Source organism: Pseudophryne corroboree, chromosome 3 (assembly GCF_028390025.1).
Source record: "Pseudophryne corroboree isolate aPseCor3 chromosome 3, aPseCor3.hap2, whole genome shotgun sequence".
Lineage (NCBI taxonomy): Eukaryota > Metazoa > Chordata > Amphibia > Anura > Myobatrachidae > Pseudophryne > Pseudophryne corroboree.
The window spans coordinates 106,012,978-106,038,669 of NC_086446.1; the positions used below are offsets into that span (position 1 = coordinate 106,012,978).

Genomic DNA, 25,692 nt, shown 5'->3' on the forward strand with positions numbered 1-25,692 from the left:
TGGCGGTTGAACGCCGGATCCTAGCAGAAAAAGGCATTCCGGATGAGGTTATTCCTACGCTGATAAAGGCTAGGAAGGACGTGACGGCTAAACATTATCACTGTATATGGCGAAAATATGTTGCTTGGTGTGATGCCAGGAATGCCCCTACAGAGGAATTCCAGCTGGGCCGTTTCCTTCACTTCCTACAGTCGGGAGTGACTTTGGGCCTAAAATTGGGTCCATTAAGGTCCAGATTTCGGCCCTATCCATTTTCTTTCAAAAAGAACTGGCTTCTCTTCCTGAAGTTCAGACGTTTGTAAAGGGAGTGCTGCATATTCAGCCTCCATTTGTGCCTCCAGTGGCACCTTGGGATCTTAACGTGGTGTTGAGTTTCCTGAAATTACACTGGTTTGAACCACTTAAAACCGTGGAGTTAAAATTTCTCACGGGGAAGGTGGTCATGCTGTTAGCCTTGGCTTCAGCTAGGCGTGTGTCAGAATTGGCGGCTTTGTCACATAAAAGCCCCTATCTGGTTTTCCATATGGACAGGGCAGAATTGCGGACCCGTCCACAATTTCTGCCAAAAGTGGTGTCATCTTTTCATATGAACCAACCTATTGTGGTGCCTGTGGCTACTCGTGACTTGGAGGATTCCGAGTTGCTGGATGTGGTCAGGGCTTTGAAGGTTTATGTAGCCAGAACGGCTAGAGTCAGGAAAACTGAGTCGCTGTTTATCCTGTATGCATCCAACAAGCTGGGTGCTCCTGCTTCAAAGCAAACTATTGCTCGCTGGATCTGTAACACGATTCAGCAGGCTCATTCTGCGGCTGGATTGCCGTTTCCAAAATCAGTAAAAGCCCACTCCACAAGGAAGGTGGGCTCTTCTTGGGTGGCTGCCCGAGGGGTCTCGGCATTACAGCTTTGCCGAGCAGCTACTTGGTCAGGTTCAAACACTTTTGCAAAGTTCTACAAGTTTGATACCCTGGCTGAGGAGGACCTTGTGTTTGCTCATTCGGTGCTGCAGAGTCATCTGCACTCTCCCGCCCGTTTGGGAGCTTTGGTATAATCCCCATGGTCCTTACGGAGTCCCCAGCATCCACTAGGACTTTAGAGAAAATAAGATTTTACTTACCGGTAAATCTATTTCTCGTAGTCCGTAGTGGATGCTGGGCGCCCGTCCCAAGTGCGGACTTCTTCTGCAATACTTGTATATAGTTATTGCTTAAATAAGGGTTATGTTGGTTGCATCAGGGTTTATCTGATGCTCTGTTGTTCATACTGTTAACTGGGTAGGTTTATCACGAGTTATGCGGTGTGATTGGTGTGGCTGGTATGAGTCTTACCCTGGATTCCAAAATCCTTTCCTTGTACTGTCAGCTCTTCCGGGCACAGTTTCCTTAACTGAGGTCTGGAGGAGGGACATAGAGGGAGGAGCCAGTGCACACCAGTATCCTATTTCTTTCTTAATGTGCCCTGTCTCCTGCGGAGCCCGTCTATTCCCCATGGTCCTTACGGAGTCCCTAGCATCCACTACGGACTACGAGAAATAGATTTACTGGTAAGTAAAATCTTATTTTAAGCTCCTCCCCTCTGCAACTCCATAAAAGGGTTCAGTAAGGAGTAGTGGTAACCTCGTGAAACTGTTACAACAATCACACAAACCAGTTGGGAAAAGACAGTCGAGAACCAAACCTGGCACGACTGAGTGTGAGGAAGGGAACACAGTGTCCCCCAGCCTACTTTAAGAGAAAAAGATTCAGTGGTAAGTGACCAAAAGTCCTTTTTCTCTATCAGCAAGGCTTGTGGAATGCTGGACTATGGGACGTTCTACAGCCACAATGGAACTGCAGCAAATACGACGCCTGAGAGGAGAGAATTGATAGTCTGGTCCAATACCACCCCCTTCACCGCATTCTGGGGAAGAGCAGTGGTGGTGGACCCCTGAGGTCGATGATATCATCTTTGGAAATGATGCCCTGCACCCAGGTGTCTGAAAACTACTTCACCCAACAGTCTCTGAACAGGAGCAATAGCCTTTTTACCTATTGTGTGTCCAGAGAGCTTTTGCAAACATTGTTAGTGTTGGTATAGTGTTGGCACTATCCTCTACTTTAGAATAGCCCAAGCTTTGAGAAGTTTTCTACCGATTGGCAAAATGTTAATTAAAACGTCAAAAATGTAAACTTGGAACTTATAATTCTGGTGTGAAGTAATAATTGTATGCCTCGCCTTCCAGGTGAACAGTGGAGGTGGTGGCGAGTCATTCTGTCAGCAGATTCCCTGCTCAGTCAGCCCCCCCACCTTAATACGTAATAATAAGTTCACCTCTGGATTTCAAGGAATTGTGGATTCCTATGGCGTAGCCAGTTACCAGGAGGTGAATCCAGGTATGCACCAACGATTTGATTTCATTAATTTGATTTAGTCTGTGTTCCTGTTGTCTTAAACCTCTTTCTTTCTTTGGAAATGAAACTTTTTTTTTTTTCTCTGCAACTTTCAGCTCTCTTCACAATCATAACATTCCCATTCCTCTTTGCTGTGATGTTTGGGGACGTAGGACATGGTCTCCTCATGTTTTTGTTTGCCCTTTGGCTGGTCCTTGGGGAGGAAAACCCAAAGCTTAAAAATGCAGAAAATGAGGTAAGAGGCTAACACCTGGTAGGGGGCTTGTGTCTGCTTGGAGAGCAGCTTTTGGGTTCAAAGATCTTAAGTCACTTTTCGATCTTCTGTCTACGCAGATCTTCTCCATGTGCTTTGGAGGGCGTTATCTTATCCTCCTGATGGGCCTTTTCTCTATATACACAGGCTTTGTGTATAATGAGTGCTTCAGCCGAGCAACCACCATTTTCCCTTCAGGCTGGAGTGTTGCTGCCATGGCGAAAGACAAGGATTGGACGTAAGTGGGGTGTTGATGGTTGAGGGTGTCTGTTGTATTAGTATAACACTCTTATTTCTCTCACCTTTTAGATTCGAGTCCTTGCCCAAATCTATTTTATATCCACCGCTAGACCCCAACATAACCAATGTATTTACTGGTGCATATCCGTTCGGCATTGATCCGGTGAGAGAAACATTACAATTCAAATCATTTTATGTATTTTTATCCTTTTTATTAATAACTCCTTAAGCAACCATTGGGGGACACTGGAAAGACCGTGGTATAGCTTGCGGTGCAGCAAGTCTGGCTGTTCTAAATCTAGCTCAGGAGTTTATAGTTTCATTTCTCCCAAGTGGGCTGGGTGGACACTGCATTTCAGACGGGTAAAAAAGGAAGGGTGATTCTTTGATGTTCGGGAAGGTTACTTCAGTGGTTCTCAACCTCTGTCCTCAAGTACCCCCAACAGTTAATGTTTTCCAGGTCGCCTAGCTGGTGCACAGGTGTATTTATTACTCACTGACATATTTTAAAAGACCCACAGGTGGAGCTAATTATTTCACTTGCAATCCTATGAAGAGACCTGGAAAAAATGAACTGTTGGGGGTAGCTGAGGACCGCGGTTGAGAACCACTGGGTTACATGGGCATTCTTCCTAGAACTATGCAAACTCCTCTCCCTAATTCTCTAAAACCATGGTACTCCGGTTACTTTATGTTTCCGATCTAAGAATGGTCTCTCTCTGTGGCATTGTTGTACCAGGGCATGATAGGCCCACCATGGAATGCTGTGGTCGGGACCAGAGCTTAAGGGGGTGTGGCCAGCCACCACAGAAAAGGACATGTAAAGAACAGTGCCCCTATATAAAGAAGGGGACGGGTTTGTCAGAACCGCCCACTTTGATTGGATGGAGGGAAAATCTTAGTGTAGTTAGAAACAAACCAAGTACCCTGGTTCATTATTGATCCTGCTCCACCAAGTGACTGTCCTCTAGAGTTAATTGCGACACCATATAATACCTTTTGTTGTCCATCACTTTCCTTGTACTTTATTGCCCTTCTATATGCTGTCGGATGCCTTTTCTTGGGTGCAGATATCAGCTATTGCTCCTCTCCAGGAGGGACACAGTGCTCTGCTACTGGACTTTTCTCTTAATGTATGATTGCTGGCACCTGTTTTGAACAGGTAATGGACAAGAAAGGGGTTTCAGCACAGGTGATGGCAATCATAAATTAAGAGGGAAGTCCAGGAGCAGAGCGTTCTGTCCCTCCTGGAGAGGAGCAATATCTGTTGGGTGGTGTACGGATGTGACATAGGGGGAGATGTATTATCCTGGCACAGATCATGACTGTATTTCTTTTCCTGCTTCTCCTCTTTACTGAGGCGAGCAGGAAGCAATAGCAATGAGATTTGATAACATCTGAGATGCCGGAGTGGGGGAATGAAAACGACCCCCTCCGGCTATCCCTGTCGCAGGGCATCAGCCTGGTGCTGATGCGCCATGTCTATCCTCCCAGCCCGGCTCCACTGGGCATGCATGAGACTCTCAGGCCTTGCGAGATCTCCCATGCAGGCCGGAAAACAGGCAGCCTCAGCAGCCACTACAGTGGCTGTGAATGGAGCAAGGACACCAGCTGTTGAAATGGTTAGGTGCAGGTGTCTGAACAGTAAGTGCCACTGACTATTCATACACGGGCTGGGACATCGGTGCGCTATGTTGTAGATAGTGCAGATAATGTATGGTGAGCATAGTGCCCCTGTCATTCAGCACACATCTACATAGTAATACTTGGGGGGAGAAGCGGCACTACAACTGTGCGCACCCAATATGGCTACCTCACCTCAGCTGAATGGGTCCTGTTAGGGGAAAGCGCTATATAAATACTGAATTATGATTATTTTTCATTGTAAAGTGAGTACATTTTGTAACAATTCTTTCCACCACTATTCCAGATCTGGAGCCTAGCAACAAACCGCCTCACATTCCTAAATTCCTTTAAGATGAAAATGTCGATCATTTTGGGGGTGGTCCACATGACCACTGGAGTTTTTCTTAGTATCTTTAACTTCATGTGAGTATCACTACTGCATTGAAAGGGGTTAAAAAGCACTTGTCGCCTACACGTGGCAGAGACGGTCATGTTGTGGGTTGTGCTGTCCCTGTTGCATCATCACTTCAGGCAGCGGACATTCCCAGTTCCAGCAGCAACCGTCCCTGCACTGGAACTTTGGGGTATAACCTTTTCACCGTACTAAGGGGGTAATTCAGCAGCAAATTTGTTAGCAGTTGGGCAAAACCATGTGCACTGCAGGGGTGGGGCAGATAATAAGAATTTACTTACCGATAATTCTATTTCTCGGAGTCCGTAGTGGATGCTGGGGTTCCTGAAAGGACCATGGGGAATAGCGGCTCCGCAGGAGACAGGGCACAAAAAGTAAAGCTTTAGGATCAGGTGGTGTGCACTGGCTCCTCCCCCTATGACCCTCCTCCAAGCCAGTTAGGTACTGTGCCCGGACGAGCGTACACAATAAGGGAGGAATTATGAATCCCGGGTAAGACTCATACCAGCCACACCAATCACACCGTACAACTTGTGATCTAAACCCAGTTAACAGTATGATAACAGCGGAGCCTCTGAAAAGATGGCTCACAACAATAATAACCCGATTTTTGTAACTATGTACAAGTATTGCAGATAATCCGCACTTGGGATGGGCGCCCAGCATCCACTACGGACTCCGAGAAATAGAATTATCGGTAAGTAAATTCTTATTTTCTCTATCGTCCTAGTGGATGCTGGGGTTCCTGAAAGGACCATGGGGATTATACCAAAGCTCCCAAACGGGCGGGAGAGTGCGGATGACTCTGCAGCACCGAATGAGAGAACTCCAGGTCCTCTTTTGCCAGGATATCAAATTTGTAGAATTTTACAAACGTGTTCTCCCCTGACCACGTAGCTGCTCGGCAGAGTTGTAATGCCGAGACCTCTCGGGCAGCCGCCCAAGATGAGCCCACCTTCCTTGTGGAATGGGCCTTAACCGATTTAGACTGTGGCAGGCCTGCCTCAGAATGTGCAAGTTGAATTGTGTTACAAATCCAACGAGCAATCGCCTGCTTAGAAGCAGGCGCACCCAACTTGTTGGGTGCATACAGTATAAACAGCGAGTCAGATTTTCTGACTCCAGCTGTCCTGGAACATATTTTCAGGGCCCTGACAACTCCTAGCAACTTGGAGTCCTCCAAGTCCCTAGTAGGTGCAAGGCACCACAATAAGCTGGTTCAGGTGAAACACTGACACCACCTTAGGGAGAGAACTGGGGACGAGTCCGCAGCTCTGCCCTGTCCGAATGGACAAACAGATATGGGCTTTTTTGAGAAAAAACCACCAATTTGACACTCGCCTGGTCCAGGCCAGGGCCAAGAGCATGGTCACTTTTTATGTGAGATGCTTCAAATCCACATATTTGACTGGTTTTAAACCAATGTGATTTGAGGAATCCCAGAACTACGTTGAGATCCCACAGTGCCACTGGAGGCACAAAAAAGGGGTTTGTATATGCAATACTCCCTTGACAAACTTCTGGACTTCAGGAACTGAAGCCAATTCTTTCTGGAAGAAAATTTACAGGGCCGAATTTGAACCTTAATGGACCCCAATTTGAGGCCCATAGACACTCCTGTTTGCAGGAAATGCAGGAAACGACCGAGTTGAAATTTCTTTGTGGGGCCTTCCTGGCCTCACACCACGCAACATATTTTCGCCACACGTGGTGATAATGTTGTGCGGTCACCTCCTTTCTGGCTTTGACCAGGGTAGGAATGACCTCTTCCGGAATGCCTTTTTTCCCTTAGGATCCGGCTTTCCATCGCCATGCCGACAAACGCAGCTGCGGTAAGTCTTGGAACAGACATGGTACTTGCTGAAGCAAGTCCCTTCTTAGCGGCAGAGGCCATAAGACCTCTGTAAGCATCTCTTGAAGTTCCGGGTACCAAGTCCTTCTTGGCCAATCCGGAGCCATGAGTATAGTTCTTACTCCTCTACGTCTTATAATTCTCAGCACCTTAGGTATGAGAAGCAGAGGAGGGAACACATACACCGACTGGTACACCCACGGTGTTACCAGAACGTCCACATCTATTGCCTGAGGGTCTCTTGACCTGGCGCAATACCTGTCCCGTTTTTTGTTCAGACGGGACGCCATCATGTCCACCTTTGGTATTTCCCAACGGTTTACAATCATGTGGAAAAAACTTCTCAATGAAGTTTCCACTCTCCCGGGTGGAGGTCGTGCTGAGGAAGTCTGCTTCCCAGTTTCCATTCCCGGGATGAAAAACTGCTGACAGTGTTATCACATGATTTTCCGCCCAGCGAAAAGTCCTTGCAGTTTCTGCCATTGCCCTCCTGCTTCTTGTGTCGCCCTGTCTGTTTACGTGGGCGACTGCCGTGATGTTTTTCCCACTGGATCAATACCGGCTGACCTTGAAGCAGAGGTCTTGCTAAGCTTAGAGCATTATAAATTTACCCTTAGCTCCAGTATATTTATGTGGAGAAAAGTCTCCATACTTGATCACACTCCCTGGAAATTTTTTCCTTGTGTGACTGCTCCCCAGCCTCTCAGGCTGGGCTCCGTGGTTACCAGCATCCAATCCTGAATGCCGAATCTGCTGCCCTCTAGAAGATGAGCACTCTATAACCACCACAGGAGAGACACCCTTGTCCTTGGATATTGGGTTATCCGCTGATGCATCTGAAGATGCGATCCGGACCATTTGTCCAGCAGATCCCACTGAAAAGTTCTTACGTGAAATCTGCCGAATGGAATTGCTTCGTAGGAAGCCACCATTTTTACCAGGACCCTTGTGCAATCATGCACTGTTTTTAGGAGGTTCCTGACTTGCTCGGATAACTCCCTGGCTTTCTCTTCCGGGAGAAACACCTTTTTCTGGACTGTGTCCAGAATCATCCCTAGGCACAGCAGACGTGTCGTCGGGATCAGCTGCGATTTTGGAATATTTAGAATCCACCCGTGCTGATTGTAGCAGTATCCGAGATAGTGCTACTCCGACCTCCAACTGTTCCCTGGACTATGCCCCTATCAGGAGATCGTCCAAGTAAGGGATAATTAAGACGCCTTTTCTTCGAAGAAGAATCATCAATTCGGCCATTACCTTGGTAAAGACCCCAGGGTGCCGTGGACAATCCAAACGGCAGCGTCTGAAACTGATAGTGACAGTTCTGCACCACGAACCTGAGGTACCCTTAGTGAGAAGGGCAAATTTGGGACATAGAGGTAAGCATCCCTGATGTCCCGGGACACTATATAGTCCCCTTATTCCTGGTTCGTTATCACTGCTCTGAGTGACTTCATCTTAATTTGAACCTTTGTAAGTGTTCAAAAACAAATTTTTAGAATAAGTCTCACCTAGCCTTCTGGCTTCAGTACCACAATATAGTGTGGAATAATACCCCTTTTCTGTAGTAGGAGGGGTAATTTAATTATCACCTGCTGGGAATACAGCTTGTGAATTTTTTCCCATACTACCTCCTTGTCGGAGGGAGACTTGGTAAAGCAGACTTCAGGAGCCTGCGAAGGGGAAACGTCTCGACATTCCCATCTGTACCCCCGGGATACTACTTGTAGGATCCAGGGGTCCTGTACGGTCTCAGCGCCATGCTGAGAACTTGTCAGACGCGGTGGAACGCTTCTGTTCCTGGGAATGGGCTGCCTGCTGCAGTCTTCTTCCCTTTCCTCTATCCCTGGGCAGATATGATCTTATAGGGACGAGAGGACTGAGGCTGAAAAGACGGTGTCTTTTTCTGCAGAGATGTGACTTAGGGTAAAAAACGGTGGATTTTCCAGCAGTTGCCGTGACCACCAGGTCCGATGGACCGACCCCAAACAAGTCCTCTTCCTGTATACGGCCATACTGTGCCGTTTGGAATCTGCATCACCTGACCACTGTCGTGTCCATAACATCTTCTGGCAGTTATGGACATCGCGTTTATTCATGATGCCAGAGTGCAAATATCCCTCTGTGCATCTCGCATATATAGAAATGCTCTATAGTCAATAAAATACTGTCCCTGTCAAGGGTATCAATATTTTTAGTCAGGGAATCCGACCAAGCCACCCTAGCTCTGCACATCCAGGCTGAGGCGATCGCTGGCCGCAGTATAACACCAGTATGTGTGTATATACTTTTTATTATATTTTCCAGCCTTGTCAGCTGGTCCTTGAGGACGGCCCTATCTATAGACGGTACCGCCACTTGTTTCGATAAGCGTGTGAGCGCCTTATCCACCTTAAAGGGTGTTTCCCAACGCGCCCTAACTTCTGGCGGGAAAGGGTATACCGCCCATAATTTTCTATCGGGGGGAACCCACGCATCATCACACACTTTATTTAATTTATCTGATTCAGGAAAAACTATGGTAGTTTTTTCACATCCCACATAATACCCTCTTTTGTGGTACTTGTAGTATCAGAAATACGTAACACCTCCTTCATTGCCTTTAACGTGTGGCCCTAATAAGGAATACGTTTGTTTATTCACCGTCGACACTGGATTCAGTGTCCCTGTCTGTGTCTGTGTCGACCGACTAAAGTAAACGGGCGTTTTAAAACCCTTGACGGTGTTTTTGAGACGTCTGGACCGTACTAATTGTTTGTCGGCCGTCTCATGTCGTCAACCGACCTTGCAGCGTGTTGACATTATCACGTAATTTCCTAAATAAGCCATCCATTCCGGTGTCGACTCCCTAGAGAGTGACATCACCATTACAGGCAATTGCTCCGCCTCCTCACCAACATCGTCCTCCTACCTGTCGACACACACGTACCGACACACAGCACACACACAGGGAATGCTCTGATAGAGGACAGGACCCACTAGCCCTTTGGAGAGACAGAGGGAGAGTTTGCCAGCACACACCAAAAACGCTATAATTATATAGGGACAACCTTATATAAGTGTTTTCCCTTATAGCATCTTAATATATATATAAGCATATCGCCAAATTAGTGCCCCCCCTCTCTGTTTTAACCCTGTTTCTGTAGTGCAGTGCAGGGGAGAGCCTGGGAGCCTTCCCTCCAGCCTTTCTGTGAGGGAAAATGGCGCTGTGTGCTGAGGAGATAGGCCCCGCCCCTTTTTCGGCGGCCTCGTCTCCCGCTCTCAACGGATTCTGGCAGGGGTTAAATATCTCCATATAGCCTCCGGAGGCTATATGTGAGGTATTTTTAGCCAAAATAGGTATTCATTTGCCTCCCAGGGCGCCCCCCTCCCAGCGCCCTGCACCCTCAGTGACTGCCGTGTGAAGTGTGCTGAGAGGAAAATGGCGCACAGCTGCAGTGCTGTGCGCTACCTTTAGAAGACTGAGGAGTCTTCTGCCGCCGATTCTGGACCTCTTCTTACTTCAGCATCTGCAAGGGGGCCGGCGGCAAGGCTCCGGTGACCATCCAGGCTGTACCTGTGATCGTCCCTCTGGAGCTGATGTCCAGTAGCCAAGAAGCCAATCCATCCTGCACGCAGGTGAGTTCACTTCTTCTCCCCTAAGTCCCTCGTTGCAGTGATCCTGTTGCCAGCAGGACTCACTGTAAAATAAAAAACCTAAGCTAAACTTTCCTAAGCAGCTCTTTAGGAGAGCCACCTAGATTGCACCCTTCTCGGCCGGGCACAAAAATCTAACTGGCTTGGAGGAGGGTCATAGGGGGAGGAGCCAGTGCACACCACCTGATCCTAAAGCTTTACTTTTTGTGCCCTGTCTCCTGCGGAGCCGCTATTCCCCATGGTCCTTTCAGGAACCCCAGCATCCACTAGGACGATAGAGAAATAACATTTGCATAGAGAGAGTTAGATTAGGGTGGGTTATTTTATTTCTGTGCAGGGTAAATACTGACTGCTTTATTTTTACACAGCAATTTAGATTTCAGTTTGAACACACCCCACCCAAATCTAACTCTCTCTGCACATGTTACATCTGCCCCCCCCCCCCCCCCCCTCCCTGCAGTGCACATGGTTTTGCCCAACTGCTAACAAATTTGCTGCTGCGATCAACTCTTAATTACGCCCTAAATTCTGCAGGGCTGACACATTCCTATGTGCTGTGGCCTATCTCAGGTCAGCCGTCTACCATAGTCAGGACCCCAAAGTGTAATGTGAGAGGGAAGCCTACAATCTGCTCCTGGAAGGGTAACTAATTACGATGTTAAAATGTGGATAAAAGCACAACAGGCATTAAAACATAGCAGTGCTGCCCCCTGCTCATTACTAAGCAAAACAAAGTAAATTGCAAACATGGCATTATCCTATGTTCATCAAGAACTTAAACCATAAAATACTTACTTTGAAGTCCTTATTTAGATTCCCCTCTAGTATTTCAGTACGCTCCTCTGCAGCGCAAACTAATGTAGTGTTTTTATATTCATCTCTCGCAGTCACTTCAAACAGAAATACCGCATTCTGGTGGTGTCCATCCCGGAGCTCCTGTTCCTCCTCTGCCTCTTTGGGTACCTGGTATTCATGGTTTTCTACAAGTGGTTTGCGTTCGATGTAAGAGATGCTCGGACGGCCCCAAGCCTTCTCATTCATTTTATAGACATGTTCCTGTTCACCAAGAATGAGAGCAACAGAGAACTCTACCAAGGACAGGTAAGCGCAGGCCAAACCATTACAAGGACTTTAGTACAATAAATCCCGTCTTGTTTTCTCAGCGATGCATTACAACATCTTAGTAAATTATGGATGTGTGTGTGAAGTAGATAAAGGCAGATAGGCGTGGCATGTAATTCAGATTGTCAGTGGCATAGATTGTGCCCTAGACCCCAGAGGAGCTCCGCCATGACAGATTCTCATTCAGTGACCACACAACCGGTAATCCTAGTACTGGTTGCATAGGACTGAACAAGGTTCTAGCAGTTCTGCATCTGTCTGTCCTTGGGTCGCTGCCTAGGTCCTCTGACGAGTTGCTAACTGGGACTTGCTTTGGTTTGCCAATGACACAGATACCGACCGATGCTGTATTACTCATTGAATAGGCGGCTGGAAAGTTAATGACTTGCAGATCAGGATAAGTTCTTTTGTTTTTGTGTTTTTTAAACTGGCTGGAGACGCAGCTTTTATATGTATCCTATAATTATTCTCATAGACTGGTGCCACTGTTTTTCTTCTGCTTAATAAGCTAAGGCATTCCGTTATACCCATATTGTATAGAGTATAGAAGCAGCGAGCTATAATAATTCTGCAGAAATCATGTAAAATTTATATCATGACAGCAAAACTATCCCCGTACTGTATGTCCTAATTGTGAGTAAAATGAGAGAACCAAACAATGCTGAAATCTATCACTGGGCCACATACTGTATACAAATGTATTAATAGTCTATTATTGAGTATACTGCATGCTGCAAACATCAACCCCCAGCCCCAAATTCCGTTCTGCTGGCATACCTCTAGTCATCTCAGGGCTGCACCTAATTTCAAGTAAAGCAATGTATCATTTTACTGTTGTATTGCTTCATGACAGTAACTACAAGTCTGGAGGTGGTTTTCAGCACATACCGTAACAGATCTTTTTTCTTGAGGTCGCTATGGTTTTATCCCATCATAATATATTGCCTCGAACTGTTGTATCATCTGACATGCATTAATGAGTAATACAAATCGGCTCCCTGGCCTGATCCCTCAGGTTCCCCTGTTGGTCACCAGCCCTTGCACCACCATTCACTGCATCACTCTCTCCTGTCCTTAGTTACACTTTAATGAAATCCACCAGACTGGTCTGAAACAATACAAGTTGGAAGCTACAGGTTTGCCAGCCGCACAAGCTCAAAATATTAAATCAGTGTGTCTTGATCAGTAGCACATATTCATCTCTAACATTCTTGTATCTGGAAATTCTAGATGTGTTCCGGAATATGTAAGGATGTTAGGGGGTGCTACCTGAGAGTGAAAACCATAGACAAATACACAGTGCCTGAAGAGCACGGCACTAGACTCTCATAGGGGGAGCACTCAAACTGATCTTTGTTATATTGAGAACAAGGGTCTGTTCAGAGAGAATTAGTCAAACTTAACTTTTAATGTTCAATCATAAAAGGGAGATAGGAATACTCAAAAATTTAAAAGGCGAAATATTTGACACACAACATTAACACACAATTTAAAAGAATCACAGGTTCCAAAAATTAGTAATATAATAATGCTCTATCACTTTCTATCAGTTTCTCAAAGCCATGCCTGCTCTTTTTCCATATTAAATATCTAATATATAAGGTGCACAGTCATGCTTGTGATATAACATTATTATACTAAAAATAAGGTGCACAGTCGTACCTGTGATAGAGCATTATTATATTACAAATTGTTGGAACCTGTGATTCTTTTACATTGTGTGTTAATGTTGTGTGTCAAATATTTCGCCTTTTAAATTCTTGTGAGTATCCCTATCTCACTTTTATGATTCAACATTAAAAGTTACGTTTCCATAATTCTCTCTGAACAGACCCTTGTTCTCAATATAACAAAGATCAGTTTGAGTGCTCCCCTTATGAGAGTCTAGTGCCGTGCTCTTCAGGCACTTTCTGTGTATTTGACAATACAAGTTGAATCATAACATCTGTTGGACTCTAAATAGTTAATAGTAGTTCTTCATAGATCTCCAGTTACTCTGTTCTATCTCACGGGTAGAGCTGTGTGCAAATCCGTTTTGTAAGCAGATCTTTCTTGCACTGCGCGTGTTATGTAGCAGAGGCTCCACATCTGCGGGTGAGTCCGCATCCTGTGCAACTTGACCGGTGGCTGAATGGGCACGGCAACCGGGCATTTGCATGAAGACTAAGTTGAGCGAGGGCATGCCATGGCTGTGTAGGCGTGATTGTGGGTTATTCAGAGCAGTGCATACTCAGTAAGTGTTTGTGCTAGAGCATATGTTTAGGGGCAGTGAAATAAAGGTGTAAATCTCTGCATACAGGCAAATATCCACCATAACAAGGGTCACATACACAATGTAAAAGTTCCAAATGACAGGTCCAAGACAGGCAGACCTTAGCACAATGTCAGCTGGTACAGGCAAGTCACAGGTTATAGCACAGGTCACAGAAAGTCACACAAACAGCAGATCCAGGACTCCTAACACTAGCCAACCCCTGGCCTATCACTTGGGCGACTAATCCACCATCAGGCGCCCCGTCTCTTGTGACTGAAACTTTTCTTTACACAAACTGACAGGTGCCTGTAATCATGCCTGCTGCCGCTCAGACTTGAATACCCCAAATTATCTGGACTGGATCTCACATCCAGTAGTTCTGTAACCATGTCAGATTTGTTCTGGAGGTAATGCATCTTCCTGTTCTCTAGCCACCTATGACTTTCTTAACCGTGTGATTAATGGTGCTGCAGGCACTACTCTCCCTTGTAATACTGATGGGTGGATAACATCTGGACACGTACTGACTCCGCTGCTTTTAATTTTAAGATTTCAAGTAACACCTCTAAAACTGCAAAAAGACTTGTGCATACAGTACAGCAGGATGTATCTGTCCCATCTTGTGTAGGTGACCCAGTTTTTTAACACAAGCCACAGTGGTCTGCAAGTTGAACGTCCTGCTGTACTGTATGTACAAATGTATTCATGTCTAGTAGTTCCCCCTTCCTCCTTCCTTCTTATTAGCCTTTCTGTTCCTACATTCAGGCACCTTATATCCTACAATGTGAGCATTTGTTCACCTCTTAAAATTGTACCACTTTTCTGTAGCTACCATTATTACCAGTACATTCTCCGTCAACTTTCGGAAACCTGGATTTAAGATCGACTTAACATTTTACTTTCAGCTGTCTTCCTTTGCCACTAATATCTGCTGATCCCTTAGTTCCATGGTGCTAAGCAGTGCCTTCCTTCGTCTTCTGAGTTCCTTGAAAAGACTGATGGATTCAAACCCTTTTCCCTTGCATTATTTCCTTGGCTAAGTGGACAGGCTTGTGCTGTGAAGCATTCAAAGTTCCTTCATTTTATAAACAGGAAGCACTAGTAAACCTGGCCTGCACCTCTAGCATTAGAATACAGGAACTGAAAGATAACGATGATAACTTATTTAATGCGTGATCATACTCTAGCTTCGGTTTTCAAACAATGTGGTATAAAGTCTTTGTGTTATTTTGTAGCAAGTCGTCCAGATGGCTCTGGTGGTTGTAGCTGTGGTTTGTGTCCCAGTTCTGCTGCTGGGAGACCCCATCTGTCTCTACCTTCAGCATCGCAGGAAGAAAGGAAGCCAGCAGCCTAACGGGCAGGTATGACATGAGATATTGTTGACCAGCTATTAATTAAAAATAAAAGTTTGTGGATATGTTGAATAAAACAATGAGGAATGTGTCTACCTGGTTCATATATTATTACTTCATAAACCCGAGCAATGGTGACATTTTAATGTAGCGGTCTGTTACAAAGGTCAAAGATGCAGATGATAGTTTCGGCCGGCGTTCATAATGGAATCCTATTTGTTCAATGTGGAGTCCATTTGATGGTGACATTTCTTTCAGGATTTAGTGAATGAAGAGGACAGGAGTAGCCTACTGGTGGAAGAGGATCTGGGTTCCATACAAGACTCGGGACAGAAGGAGACAGGGCAACATGGCAGCAAAGAGGTAATCTTTACATGTGGCATGCGGCTTGTTTTGCCTCTGTCCTGAAGCATCTCCTGTGCGCTCAGTATTCTAAGGGATCTATTTACTAAGCCTTGGATGGAGATAAAGTAGACAGAGATAATGCACCAGACAATCAGCGTCTAACTGCCATGTCACAGACTGGGTTTGAAAAATGGCAGTTAGGAGCTGATTGGCTGGCACTTTCTCTGTTCACGTTATCTCTATACTAGGCTTAGTAAATAAACACCTAAGTTTGTATGTCAGATAAAGGTCTTGCTATTTGTCACATCATTCATTATAGTGTTACGTGTTGGAATATTTGCATTATTGAGGGCAAACTTTCCCTAGGTAAGATCAGCTCCTCCTAATACAGTATATACCTAATATACAAACTGCTTGAACAGATCCTTGCACACAAGGGCTGACCTTATACTAATAACAGAACTGTTTCCTCCCCCTGTGTATAGTTTGATGTAAGCGAGGTTTTCATGCACCAGATGATTCATACCATTGAGTACTGCCTGGGCTGCATCTCCAACACTGCATCCTATCTACGGCTGTGGGCGCTAAGTCTGGCTCATGCACGTAAATATCTTTTCACTTTTACATTCTACCCACATTCTCTTTCTGTAAAAAAACCAAAACATTATATAGATATGCAAAAAAAGAAATATTTGAAGGGGACTTATCCTGCGCTTCTTGATAAGATCACCGTCACACTGGGCTCCCAGAAGTGTTTGGGCTCATGTGGATGGCATATAAAAGAGAATATCGTATATAGTGACGTACAATTTTACTCATCCATATAACAAATAACGATACAGTAACAATATACACAGGTTAAAAACATTCCATATTTGGCATAAAAATAGCAGCAATGGTTAAAAATGGCTCAATGGCCTGGACTGGATTAAGAGGAGAAATGGAGAATTACCAGAATGATTTGAACTGCATAAGCAGTTCAAAAACAGCTTGCGGGTTTTTAGTGGGACAGGGGAACCCGGGAATCCCCTATACCTCGCTGTACTGCACTGGTCAGTCCTCCGGCACTCCTCAGCTCACTGTCCTGTCTCCACCAACGCGTTTCAACCTCATACAGAGGTCTTTTTCAAGGTGTAAGGTGATTTAGTATGCTGCTGAAAAAAAGATCTATTTAAAAGTCCTGTGGCCAATCACCTTTCGGCGGCCGCAGCTGGACCCTATCTTGATGATTGTTCCACTCTGTCCCATGTTGTGTGGCTCCACCTCTCATTTCCTGTTGACGTTTGTTTCTATGACAACTGGGTTTCCTTCACTGGATGTGATCGGGTAGTGGCGTCACGTCACTTCCGGTGACGGACGTCAACGCTGTTCATTGTTTATATGTTTAATTAGATTTCCTTCAGTTCAGGTAGCTTCTAACCATCGGATGGCATAAAGTCATATCCATTTAGAGTGTGGAAAGAGAGAGTGGGAAGTGTGGGCAAAAGAGTCTCTTTACCTCTTTCTTAAGAGGCGTCGCGTCACTTCCGGTTACGGACATCGGCGCAAATCCTGTATTAAAATGTAAATAATATGTACAATAGAGTGAAATTGTGTCATAGTGTTAATCGTTAAAATTACAATACATCATCTACTCTACAGGTAGTAATGATCCCAATCAAATAAAAACAATAAAAAGGGGAACAATAAAAGATTATTTTACGAGACTTATGACTAGAAATTCTATTTTTTTGTTGATATTAATTATGCAGGTAATTTTTTAATGAGAATAGATATGGGTAGGACTGGATGTCCAAATGGGGGGAATAGAGGGGAAAAAAAGGGTTAGGGGCCTTGAGGACACTCCCTGATGTTGTAAATCATTCTTATAGAAACCACTTAATTTCGAAGTCGCTGTTCAGACCATCAGGTTTCAACGTCCCTAGCTCATATATTGCTCTCATCTCGGCTTTTGCCAGCTGGGTCGCTATATCTTTGTGTCTCCAATCTCCTTTTATATGCTTTAAGCCGCAGAATTGTCTAATTCCATTGCAATTGCTTTGATGGGACACGCGGAAATGTTCTGACAGGGCGTGGGTGGTCAGGGATTTCTTAATATTCCTAAGATGTTCTCCCAGCCTAGTTTTGAGGGGTCGGGAGGTTCTCCCCACATACCACAAACCACACCCACACTCAATGGCATAAACCACACTGCTGGTGTTACATGTTATAAAGTCCAATATCTTAAATTGTTTTTTATTTATGGTCACTTCCGTGATTTTACTGCCTGAGCCTTTGATACCTCTACATCCCAAGCAGCTGCCGCATCTAAAAAAGCCCTTTGACTTCACAGTGTTCATCCTTTTTGCTGGTGGTTGGGCGCTCTTAACCAGACTTGATTTGATGTTTGGAGCTTTCTTGTAGATGCATTTTGGTCTGTTTGGCAAAAGGTCTCCTATGATTGGATCTTTCTTTAAAATTTTCCAGTGCCTCTTGAGTGAATTTTCCAAATATTTATACTGGCTGCTGAATGATGTAACGAATGACCACTCGAAATTCTTCATGTCAGTCTTCTTTTCTTCATTCATAAAGAGGTCTTTTCTGTCAATGTCAGATACCTTTGTTAGAGAGCTGGTTATTTTTTCTTTGTTGTATCCTGATGACTCAAATTTGTTATACAGCCCTTGTGCTTGTTCTTCAAATACCCTCTGTTTATTGCAATTCCGTCTCACACGTCTGAACTGGCCCCCTGGGATCGAATCTAGCCAGTTCGGATGGTGACAGCTGGTTGCATTGATGAACACACCTGAATCTGTGGGTTTGATATAGTTTTTGGTATTCAAACCATTTTCATCGACCCATACCGTGATGTCCAAAAAATTCATAACCTGTTTGCTGCTTTCAAAAGAGAATTGTATGTGTTTGGAATTTGTATTTAGATACATGCAGAAATCATTTAGAATTGTCTCATCGCCTCTCCAGACGAAGAATACGTCGTCGATGTATCGTTTCCAGGACACCAGGTACGCCCCAAAGGGACAGTGGTTCCATATGGTTTCTTCCTCCCACTGTCCCATAAAGATGTTGGCATAACTTGGGGCGAACCTGGTGCCCATGGCTGTTCCAATTTTCTGTAGATAAAATGTGCCGCTGAAAGAAAAATAGTTGTTATCCAGGATGAATCTAACTCCGTCTTTCATGAAGTTTCTGAGGTCTGTGGGCATCGTGCTGTTCTCCAATGCCTGGTTGAGGGCTGCTAGTCCATCTTCATGATCTATGATGGTATAAAGCGACTTCACATCCGCTGCCACCATGATGTATCCTTCTTTCCAATCCAGACTTTCCAGATTTCGTAAGAAATCTGTAGTGTCTTTCAAGTGTGATGGGTATTTTGATGCCAGTGGTTGGAGATGGAAATCCAGATACTCTGATAGGTTTGCTGTTACCGAGTCAATGCCCGATACAATCGGTCTGCCTGGTGGTTTGACCGGGTCCTTGTGTATTTTCGGCAATACATACAATACAGGAATCACCGGATCTTTGTTGTAAATGAACTGAACCTCCTTTTCTGTTAAGGTACCAAGCTCTCCATATTTTGTCAGGAGAGTGTCCAATTTCGAAAGGATGTTTGTGGTAGGATCTGTTTTGAGTTTTGTATATGTTTGTCCGTCTCCCAATTGCCTAAATATTTCCTGATCGTATTCTTCTTTGGACATGATCACCACTCCTCCCCCTTTGTCTGTTGGTTTGATAACCAACTCCTCATTTTCCTTTAATCCAATCAGGGCTTTCCGTTCTTTCATTGTTAAATTATGCCGATGTAATTTAGTTTCCATTCCCTTTATGTCATCTGATACTAGTTTTAGGAAAGTTTCTATGAAATTGCCCCTCATGTGGGAAGGATTAAAAATTGACTTGGGTTTGAAGGGAGTAGTGGGTATGTTATTTGTTTCTATAGGGGGGTTACTGATAAAGAACTTCTTTAGGCTCAATTTCCGCACAAATTTGTTTAGGTCCACGTATGTGTTAAATTTATTCAGGGGTAGCGAGGGCGCGAACTTCAGGCCTTTCTCGAGAACGGAGATCTCTTCTTTTGCTAAAATATGTTTGCTGAGGTTGAAGATTTTCATCTTTCCTCCTATGTTCTCTGTTCCATTTTGTCCCCCTTCCTTGCTGGTACTTTTCAGTTTCGCCTTTTTCCGTCTCGGTCTTTGTTTTCTATTTCGATTCCCTCCCCTGGTGCCTCTCGTTTTTATCTTAAATATCGTTTTTGATGTCCTCTCCCTAAAAAAGGCGATGAAGAGGGAGCATCCTGATCCTCTAATGGGCCGAATCTGTTGTTCATATCTCTCAGTCTGTGTCCCACTTCTTCTTCGTACCTTGTGTCCCTTGTGTTGTATTGTGATGATCTATGTTTCGTCCTCCATCTAGGTGTTTCTATATACCTGTTTCGTGACTCATAGTTCTGATTGTGATGTTGTCTGTCTATGTCTCTCCATTTCAATGGTCTGAGTTGGGGGTCTGTGTAACCCCCCTATAGAAACAAATAACATACCCACTACTCCCTTCAAACCCAAGTCAATTTTTAATCCTTCCCACATGAGGGGCAATTTCATAGAAACTTTCCTAAAACTAGTATCAGATGACATAAAGGGAATGGAAACTAAATTACATCGGCATAATTTAACAATGAAAGAACGGAAAGCCCTGATTGGATTAAAGGAAAATGAGGAGTTGGTTATCAAACCAACAGACAAAGGGGGAGGAGTGGTGATCATGTCCAAAGAAGAATACGATCAGGAAATATTTAGGCAATTGGGAGACGGACAAACATATACAAAACTCAAAACAGATCCTACCACAAACATCCTTTCGAAATTGGACACTCTCCTGACAAAATATGGAGAGCTTGGTACCTTAACAGAAAAGGAGGTTCAGTTCATTTACAACAAAGATCCGGTGATTCCTGTATTGTATGTATTGCCGAAAATACACAAGGACCCGGTCAAACCACCAGGCAGACCGATTGTATCGGGCATTGACTCGGTAACAGCAAACCTATCAGAGTATCTGGATTTCCATCTCCAACCACTGGCATCAAAATACCCATCACACTTGAAAGACACTACAGATTTCTTACGAAATCTGGAAAGTCTGGATTGGAAAGAAGGATACATCATGGTGGCAGCGGATGTGAAGTCGCTTTATACCATCATAGATCATGAAGATGGACTAGCAGCCCTCAACCAGGCATTGGAGAACAGCACGATGCCCACAGACCTCAGAAACTTCATGAAAGACGGAGTTAGATTCATCCTGGATAACAACTATTTTTCTTTCAGCGGCACATTTTATCTACAGAAAATTGGAACAGCCATGGGCACCAGGTTCGCCCCAAGTTATGCCAACATCTTTATGGGACAGTGGGAGGAAGAAACCATATGGAACCACTGTCCCTTTGGGGCGTACCTGGTGTCCTGGAAACGATACATCGACGACGTATTCTTCGTCTGGAGAGGCGATGAGACAATTCTAAATGATTTCTGCATGTATCTAAATACAAATTCCAAACACATACAATTCTCTTTTGAAAGCAGCAAACAGGTTATGAATTTTTTGGACATCACGGTATGGGTCGATGAAAATGGTTTGAATACCAAAAACTATATCAAACCCACAGATTCAGGTGTGTTCATCAATGCAACCAGCTGTCACCATCCGAACTGGCTAGATTCGATCCCAGGGGGCCAGTTCAGACGTGTGAGACGGAATTGCAATAAACAGAGGGTATTTGAAGAACAAGCACAAGGGCTGTATAACAAATTTGAGTCATCAGGATACAACAAAGAAAAAATAACCAGCTCTCTAACAAAGGTATCTGACATTGACAGAAAAGACCTCTTTATGAATGAAGAAAAGAAGACTGACATGAAGAATTTCGAGTGGTCATTCGTTGCATCATTCAGCAGCCAGTATAAATATTTGGAAAATTCACTCAAGAGGCACTGGAAAATTTTAAAGAAAGATCCAATCATAGGAGACCTTTTGCCAAACAGACCAAAATGCATCTACAAGAAAGCTCCAAACATCAAATCAAGTCTGGTTAAGAGCGCCCAACCACCAGCAAAAAGGATGAACACTGTGAAGTCAAAGGGCTTTTTTAGATGCGGCAGCTGCTTGGGATGTAGAGGTATCAAAGGCTCAGGCAGTAAAATCACGGAAGTGACCATAAATAAAAAACAATTTAAGATATTGGACTTTATAACATGTAACACCAGCAGTGTGGTTTATGCCATTGAGTGTGGGTGTGGTTTGTGGTATGTGGGGAGAACCTCCCGACCCCTCAAAACTAGGCTGGGAGAACATCTTAGGAATATTAAGAAATCCCTGACCACCCACGCCCTGTCAGAACATTTCCGCGTGTCCCATCAAAGCAATTGCAATGGAATTAGACAATTCTGCGGCTTAAAGCATATAAAAGGAGATTGGAGACACAAAGATATAGCGACCCAGCTGGCAAAAGCCGAGATGAGAGCAATATATGAGCTAGGGACGTTGAAACCTGATGGTCTGAACAGCGACTTCGAAATTAAGTGGTTTCTATAAGAATGATTTACAACATCAGGGAGTGTCCTCAAGGCCCCTAACCCTTTTTTTCCCCTCTATTCCCCCCATTTGGACATCCAGTCCTACCCATATCTATTCTCATTAAAAAATTACCTGCATAATTAATATCAACAAAAAAATAGAATTTCTAGTCATAAGTCTCGTAAAATAATCTTTTATTGTTCCCCTTTTTATTGTTTTTATTTGATTGGGATCATTACTACCTGTAGAGTAGATGATGTATTGTAATTTTAACGATTAACACTATGACACAATTTCACTCTATTGTACATATTATTTACATTTTAATACAGGATTTGCGCCGATGTCCGTAACCGGAAGTGACGCGACGCCTCTTAAGAAAGAGGTAAAGAGACTCTTTTGCCCACACTTCCCACTCTCTCTTTCCACACTCTAAATGGATATGACTTTATGCCATCCGATGGTTAGAAGCTACCTGAACTGAAGGAAATCTAATTAAACATATAAACAATGAACAGCGTTGACGTCCGTCACCGGAAGTGACGTGACGCCACTACCCGATCACATCCAGTGAAGGAAACCCAGTTGTCATAGAAACAAACGTCAACAGGAAATGAGAGGTGGAGCCACACAACATGGGACAGAGTGGAACAATCATCAAGATAGGGTCCAGCTGCGGCCGCCGAAAGGTGATTGGCCACAGGACTTTTAAATAGATCTTTTTTTCAGCAGCATACTAAATCACCTTACACCTTGAAAAAGACCTCTGTATGAGGTTGAAACGCGTTGGTGGAGACAGGACAGTGAGCTGAGGAGTGCCGGAGGACTGACCAGTGCAGTACAGCGAGGTATAGGGGATTCCCGGGTTCCCCTGTCCCACTAAAAACCCGCAAGCTGTTTTTGAACTGCTTATGCAGTTCAAATCATTCTGGTAATTCTCCATTTCTCCTCTTAATCCAGTCCAGGCCATTGAGCCATTTTTAACCATTGCTGCTATTTTTATGCCAAATATGGAATGTTTTTAACCTGTGTATATTGTTACTGTATCGTTATTTGTTATATGGATGAGTAAAATTGTACGTCACTATATACGATATTCTCTTTTATATGCCATCCACATGAGCCCAAACACTTCTGGGAGCCCAGTGTGACGGTGATCTTATCAAGAAGCGCAGGATAAGTCCCCTTCAAATATTTCTTTTTTTGCATGTACACCACTGGGTGAAGGAATTGGGAACCTTCTACTGAAGGGGGTGTGTCCAGCTGCTATATTAGTGCGCACTAAGAATTTTCCTAAAACTCTGTTTTTTACCTATTATATAGATATGGTTCCTATTTCATGACCCAATTACTATGACGGTCATACTGTTTGTGGAGCTCATCGTTCAGTAGAGGTGCTATTGTTTGACTTATTTTCCCAAAGCAGCTTTCATACAGAGCTCTTATTGATGTGTAATAATCCTATTGCAATATAGTACTTAGGAGCTAAGGAATGTGTGTGACCTTATATGGGGAAGGGAATGATCCTGTATATATTACGAAGCAACGAAAGAGGGTGGCAGATGTGTCTCCTCAATTTTACACACAACATATTGTTCTGCGCAGTATTAATAATGGTCATTAGTAGTTTTACTTATTTTTTTCATCTTCTACAAATTTGAAATAATGTTGCTCTATATATCAGCAACACATTAACTTATCCAGAGGTGGCCCTGACAATTTGATGCCCTAGGCAAGATTCTAGCTGATCACTTTGCTCGCACCTGAGAAGGAGGCGTGGCCTCACTGAATGAGCAAGGCTTGATGACAGTGGGTGACTGGGGAGGCAGAGGGTATCTCTGTCTCCAGCCATCAAATCTCTCCCACCGTGTGTCTCCAGCCATCTAGTGTCTCTAACCCCCCTAGTGTCTCCAGCCATCAGGTCTCTCTCCCCTTTGTGTCTCCAGCCATCAGGTCTGCCCCCCCCCCCCCCCTTGTGTCTCCAGCCATCAGGTCTGTCCCCCCCCCTTGTGTCTCCAGCCATCAGGTCTGTCCCCCTTCCTTGTGTCTCCAGCCATCGGACCTGTCCCGTCCCCCCCCCCCTCCCCCCTTGTGTCTCAAGCCATCAGGTCCGTTTCCCTCCCCCTTGTGTCTCAAGCCATCAGGTCTGTACCCCCCCCCCCCCCTCCCTTGTGTTTCCAGCCATCAGGTCTCTACCACCACCCCCCCATGTTCCTGGGTATTTTCCTATACAGTCTAGGGCCGGGTCTGAACTCTATACATAATAACTGGTTAGATGGGGATGGCACGCAAGGTTAGACCTTTTTCTCATTCTTTCTTTCTCCACCTGGCAGAATTGTCAGAAGTTCTGTGGCAAATGGTGATGCGCTGGGGATTCTCCAGTGTGGGGTACACATGGAGTATCGTTCTTGTGCCCATCTTTGCCGCCTTTGCTGTGCTGTCGGTGGCTATACTGCTGATCATGGAAGGACTCTCTGCATTTCTACATGCCCTCCGTCTACACTGGTAAGTCTCTGAGTTCGTTTGCAAGTGGTATTACACCTAAGAAAATAAAGATTTGTATATTGGGGGTAATTCCGAGTTGATCGCAGCAGGAACTTTGTTAGCAGTCGGGCAAAACCATGTGCACTGCAGGGGAGGCAGATATAACATGTGCAGAGAGAGTTAGATTTGGGTGTGGTGTGTTCAAACTGAAATCTAAATTGCAGTGTAAAAATAAAGCAGCCAGTATTTACCCTGCACAGAAACAAAATAACCGCACAGAAACAAAATAACCCACCCAAATCTAACTCTCTCTGCACATGTTATATCTGCTCCACCTGCAGTGCACATGGTTTTGCCCAACTGCTAACAAAGTTCCTGCTGCGATAAACTCAGAACTACCCCCATTGTGGAGGAGGCTGTACTCTATTTCTTTAATGTCAAAACTCCTTTAACCCAGAGTTTAGAAGCCGCGTGTCTCTGAATGGAGGGGGGGAGGGGGGGGACATAATTATCATGCGAATACCACCTCCGCATTCCATCACTTACAGCCTCTCTCTCTCTCTCTCTCTCTCTCTCTCCTGTAGGGTGGAGTTTCAAAATAAATTCTATTCCGGCACTGGATACAAGTTTACACCGTTTTGCTTTGACGATATTTACTGATGGAGAGCGGTTTGGTTTTTTTCTTCCAAAACTTCAACTCAGCAGGGTTGGTGGTCCAGGGAGAAGGATCCAGATCTATTGGTGCCTCAGCATTCCCAATATTTGTTCTACTGCAGCCAAAAAAAAAAGGATATATATTTCTATGACTGGTGTTATGCAGATATTTGGGGTGGAGGGGCGGGTGTAACACAAGTTCCCTCCATCATTTTTTTTAAACGTTTAGCTACTGTGATTATGGGCATTTCTGTGTTGGGGTAAAGTGTACTTAGTTGCACAAAATAAATTCATTTTAAGCATTGGTCTTTTGTAAAAGTAGCCTTTGGTGGTTCTTTAAAAGTCTACATGATGTATATTGTGCAGTAGTCTTACTACTTTGTACTACAGGGGAACCACAGTGCGTATACTACCATTATTGTCATTGATTTCAATGGTGCCACAGTGAGGAAAACAGGGCATGAAAAACCAGGGACACGCTAAATAGATGCAGACATGAAAACTACGG

General features: G+C 44.5%; 1 protein-coding gene across 1 annotated transcript in view; it reads left to right on the forward strand.

The window, feature by feature from the left end:
- Positions 1-25,488, forward strand: part of TCIRG1 (T cell immune regulator 1, ATPase H+ transporting V0 subunit a3) — a 57,759-nt gene extending 32,271 nt beyond the window's left edge. Inside the window, exons 10-20 of the mRNA XM_063958377.1 lie at positions 2,219-2,369; positions 2,483-2,622; positions 2,721-2,878; positions 2,950-3,043; positions 4,811-4,929; positions 11,294-11,507; positions 15,018-15,143; positions 15,393-15,497; positions 15,965-16,082; positions 24,380-24,551; positions 25,115-25,488. Coding sequence (XP_063814447.1) covers positions 2,219-2,369; positions 2,483-2,622; positions 2,721-2,878; positions 2,950-3,043; positions 4,811-4,929; positions 11,294-11,507; positions 15,018-15,143; positions 15,393-15,497; positions 15,965-16,082; positions 24,380-24,551; positions 25,115-25,190 — 1,473 coding nt within the window. The 3' untranslated portion in view covers positions 25,191-25,488. The remainder of the gene's footprint in view (positions 1-2,218; positions 2,370-2,482; positions 2,623-2,720; positions 2,879-2,949; positions 3,044-4,810; positions 4,930-11,293; positions 11,508-15,017; positions 15,144-15,392; positions 15,498-15,964; positions 16,083-24,379; positions 24,552-25,114) is intronic.
- Positions 25,489-25,692: the final 204 nt, after the last annotated feature.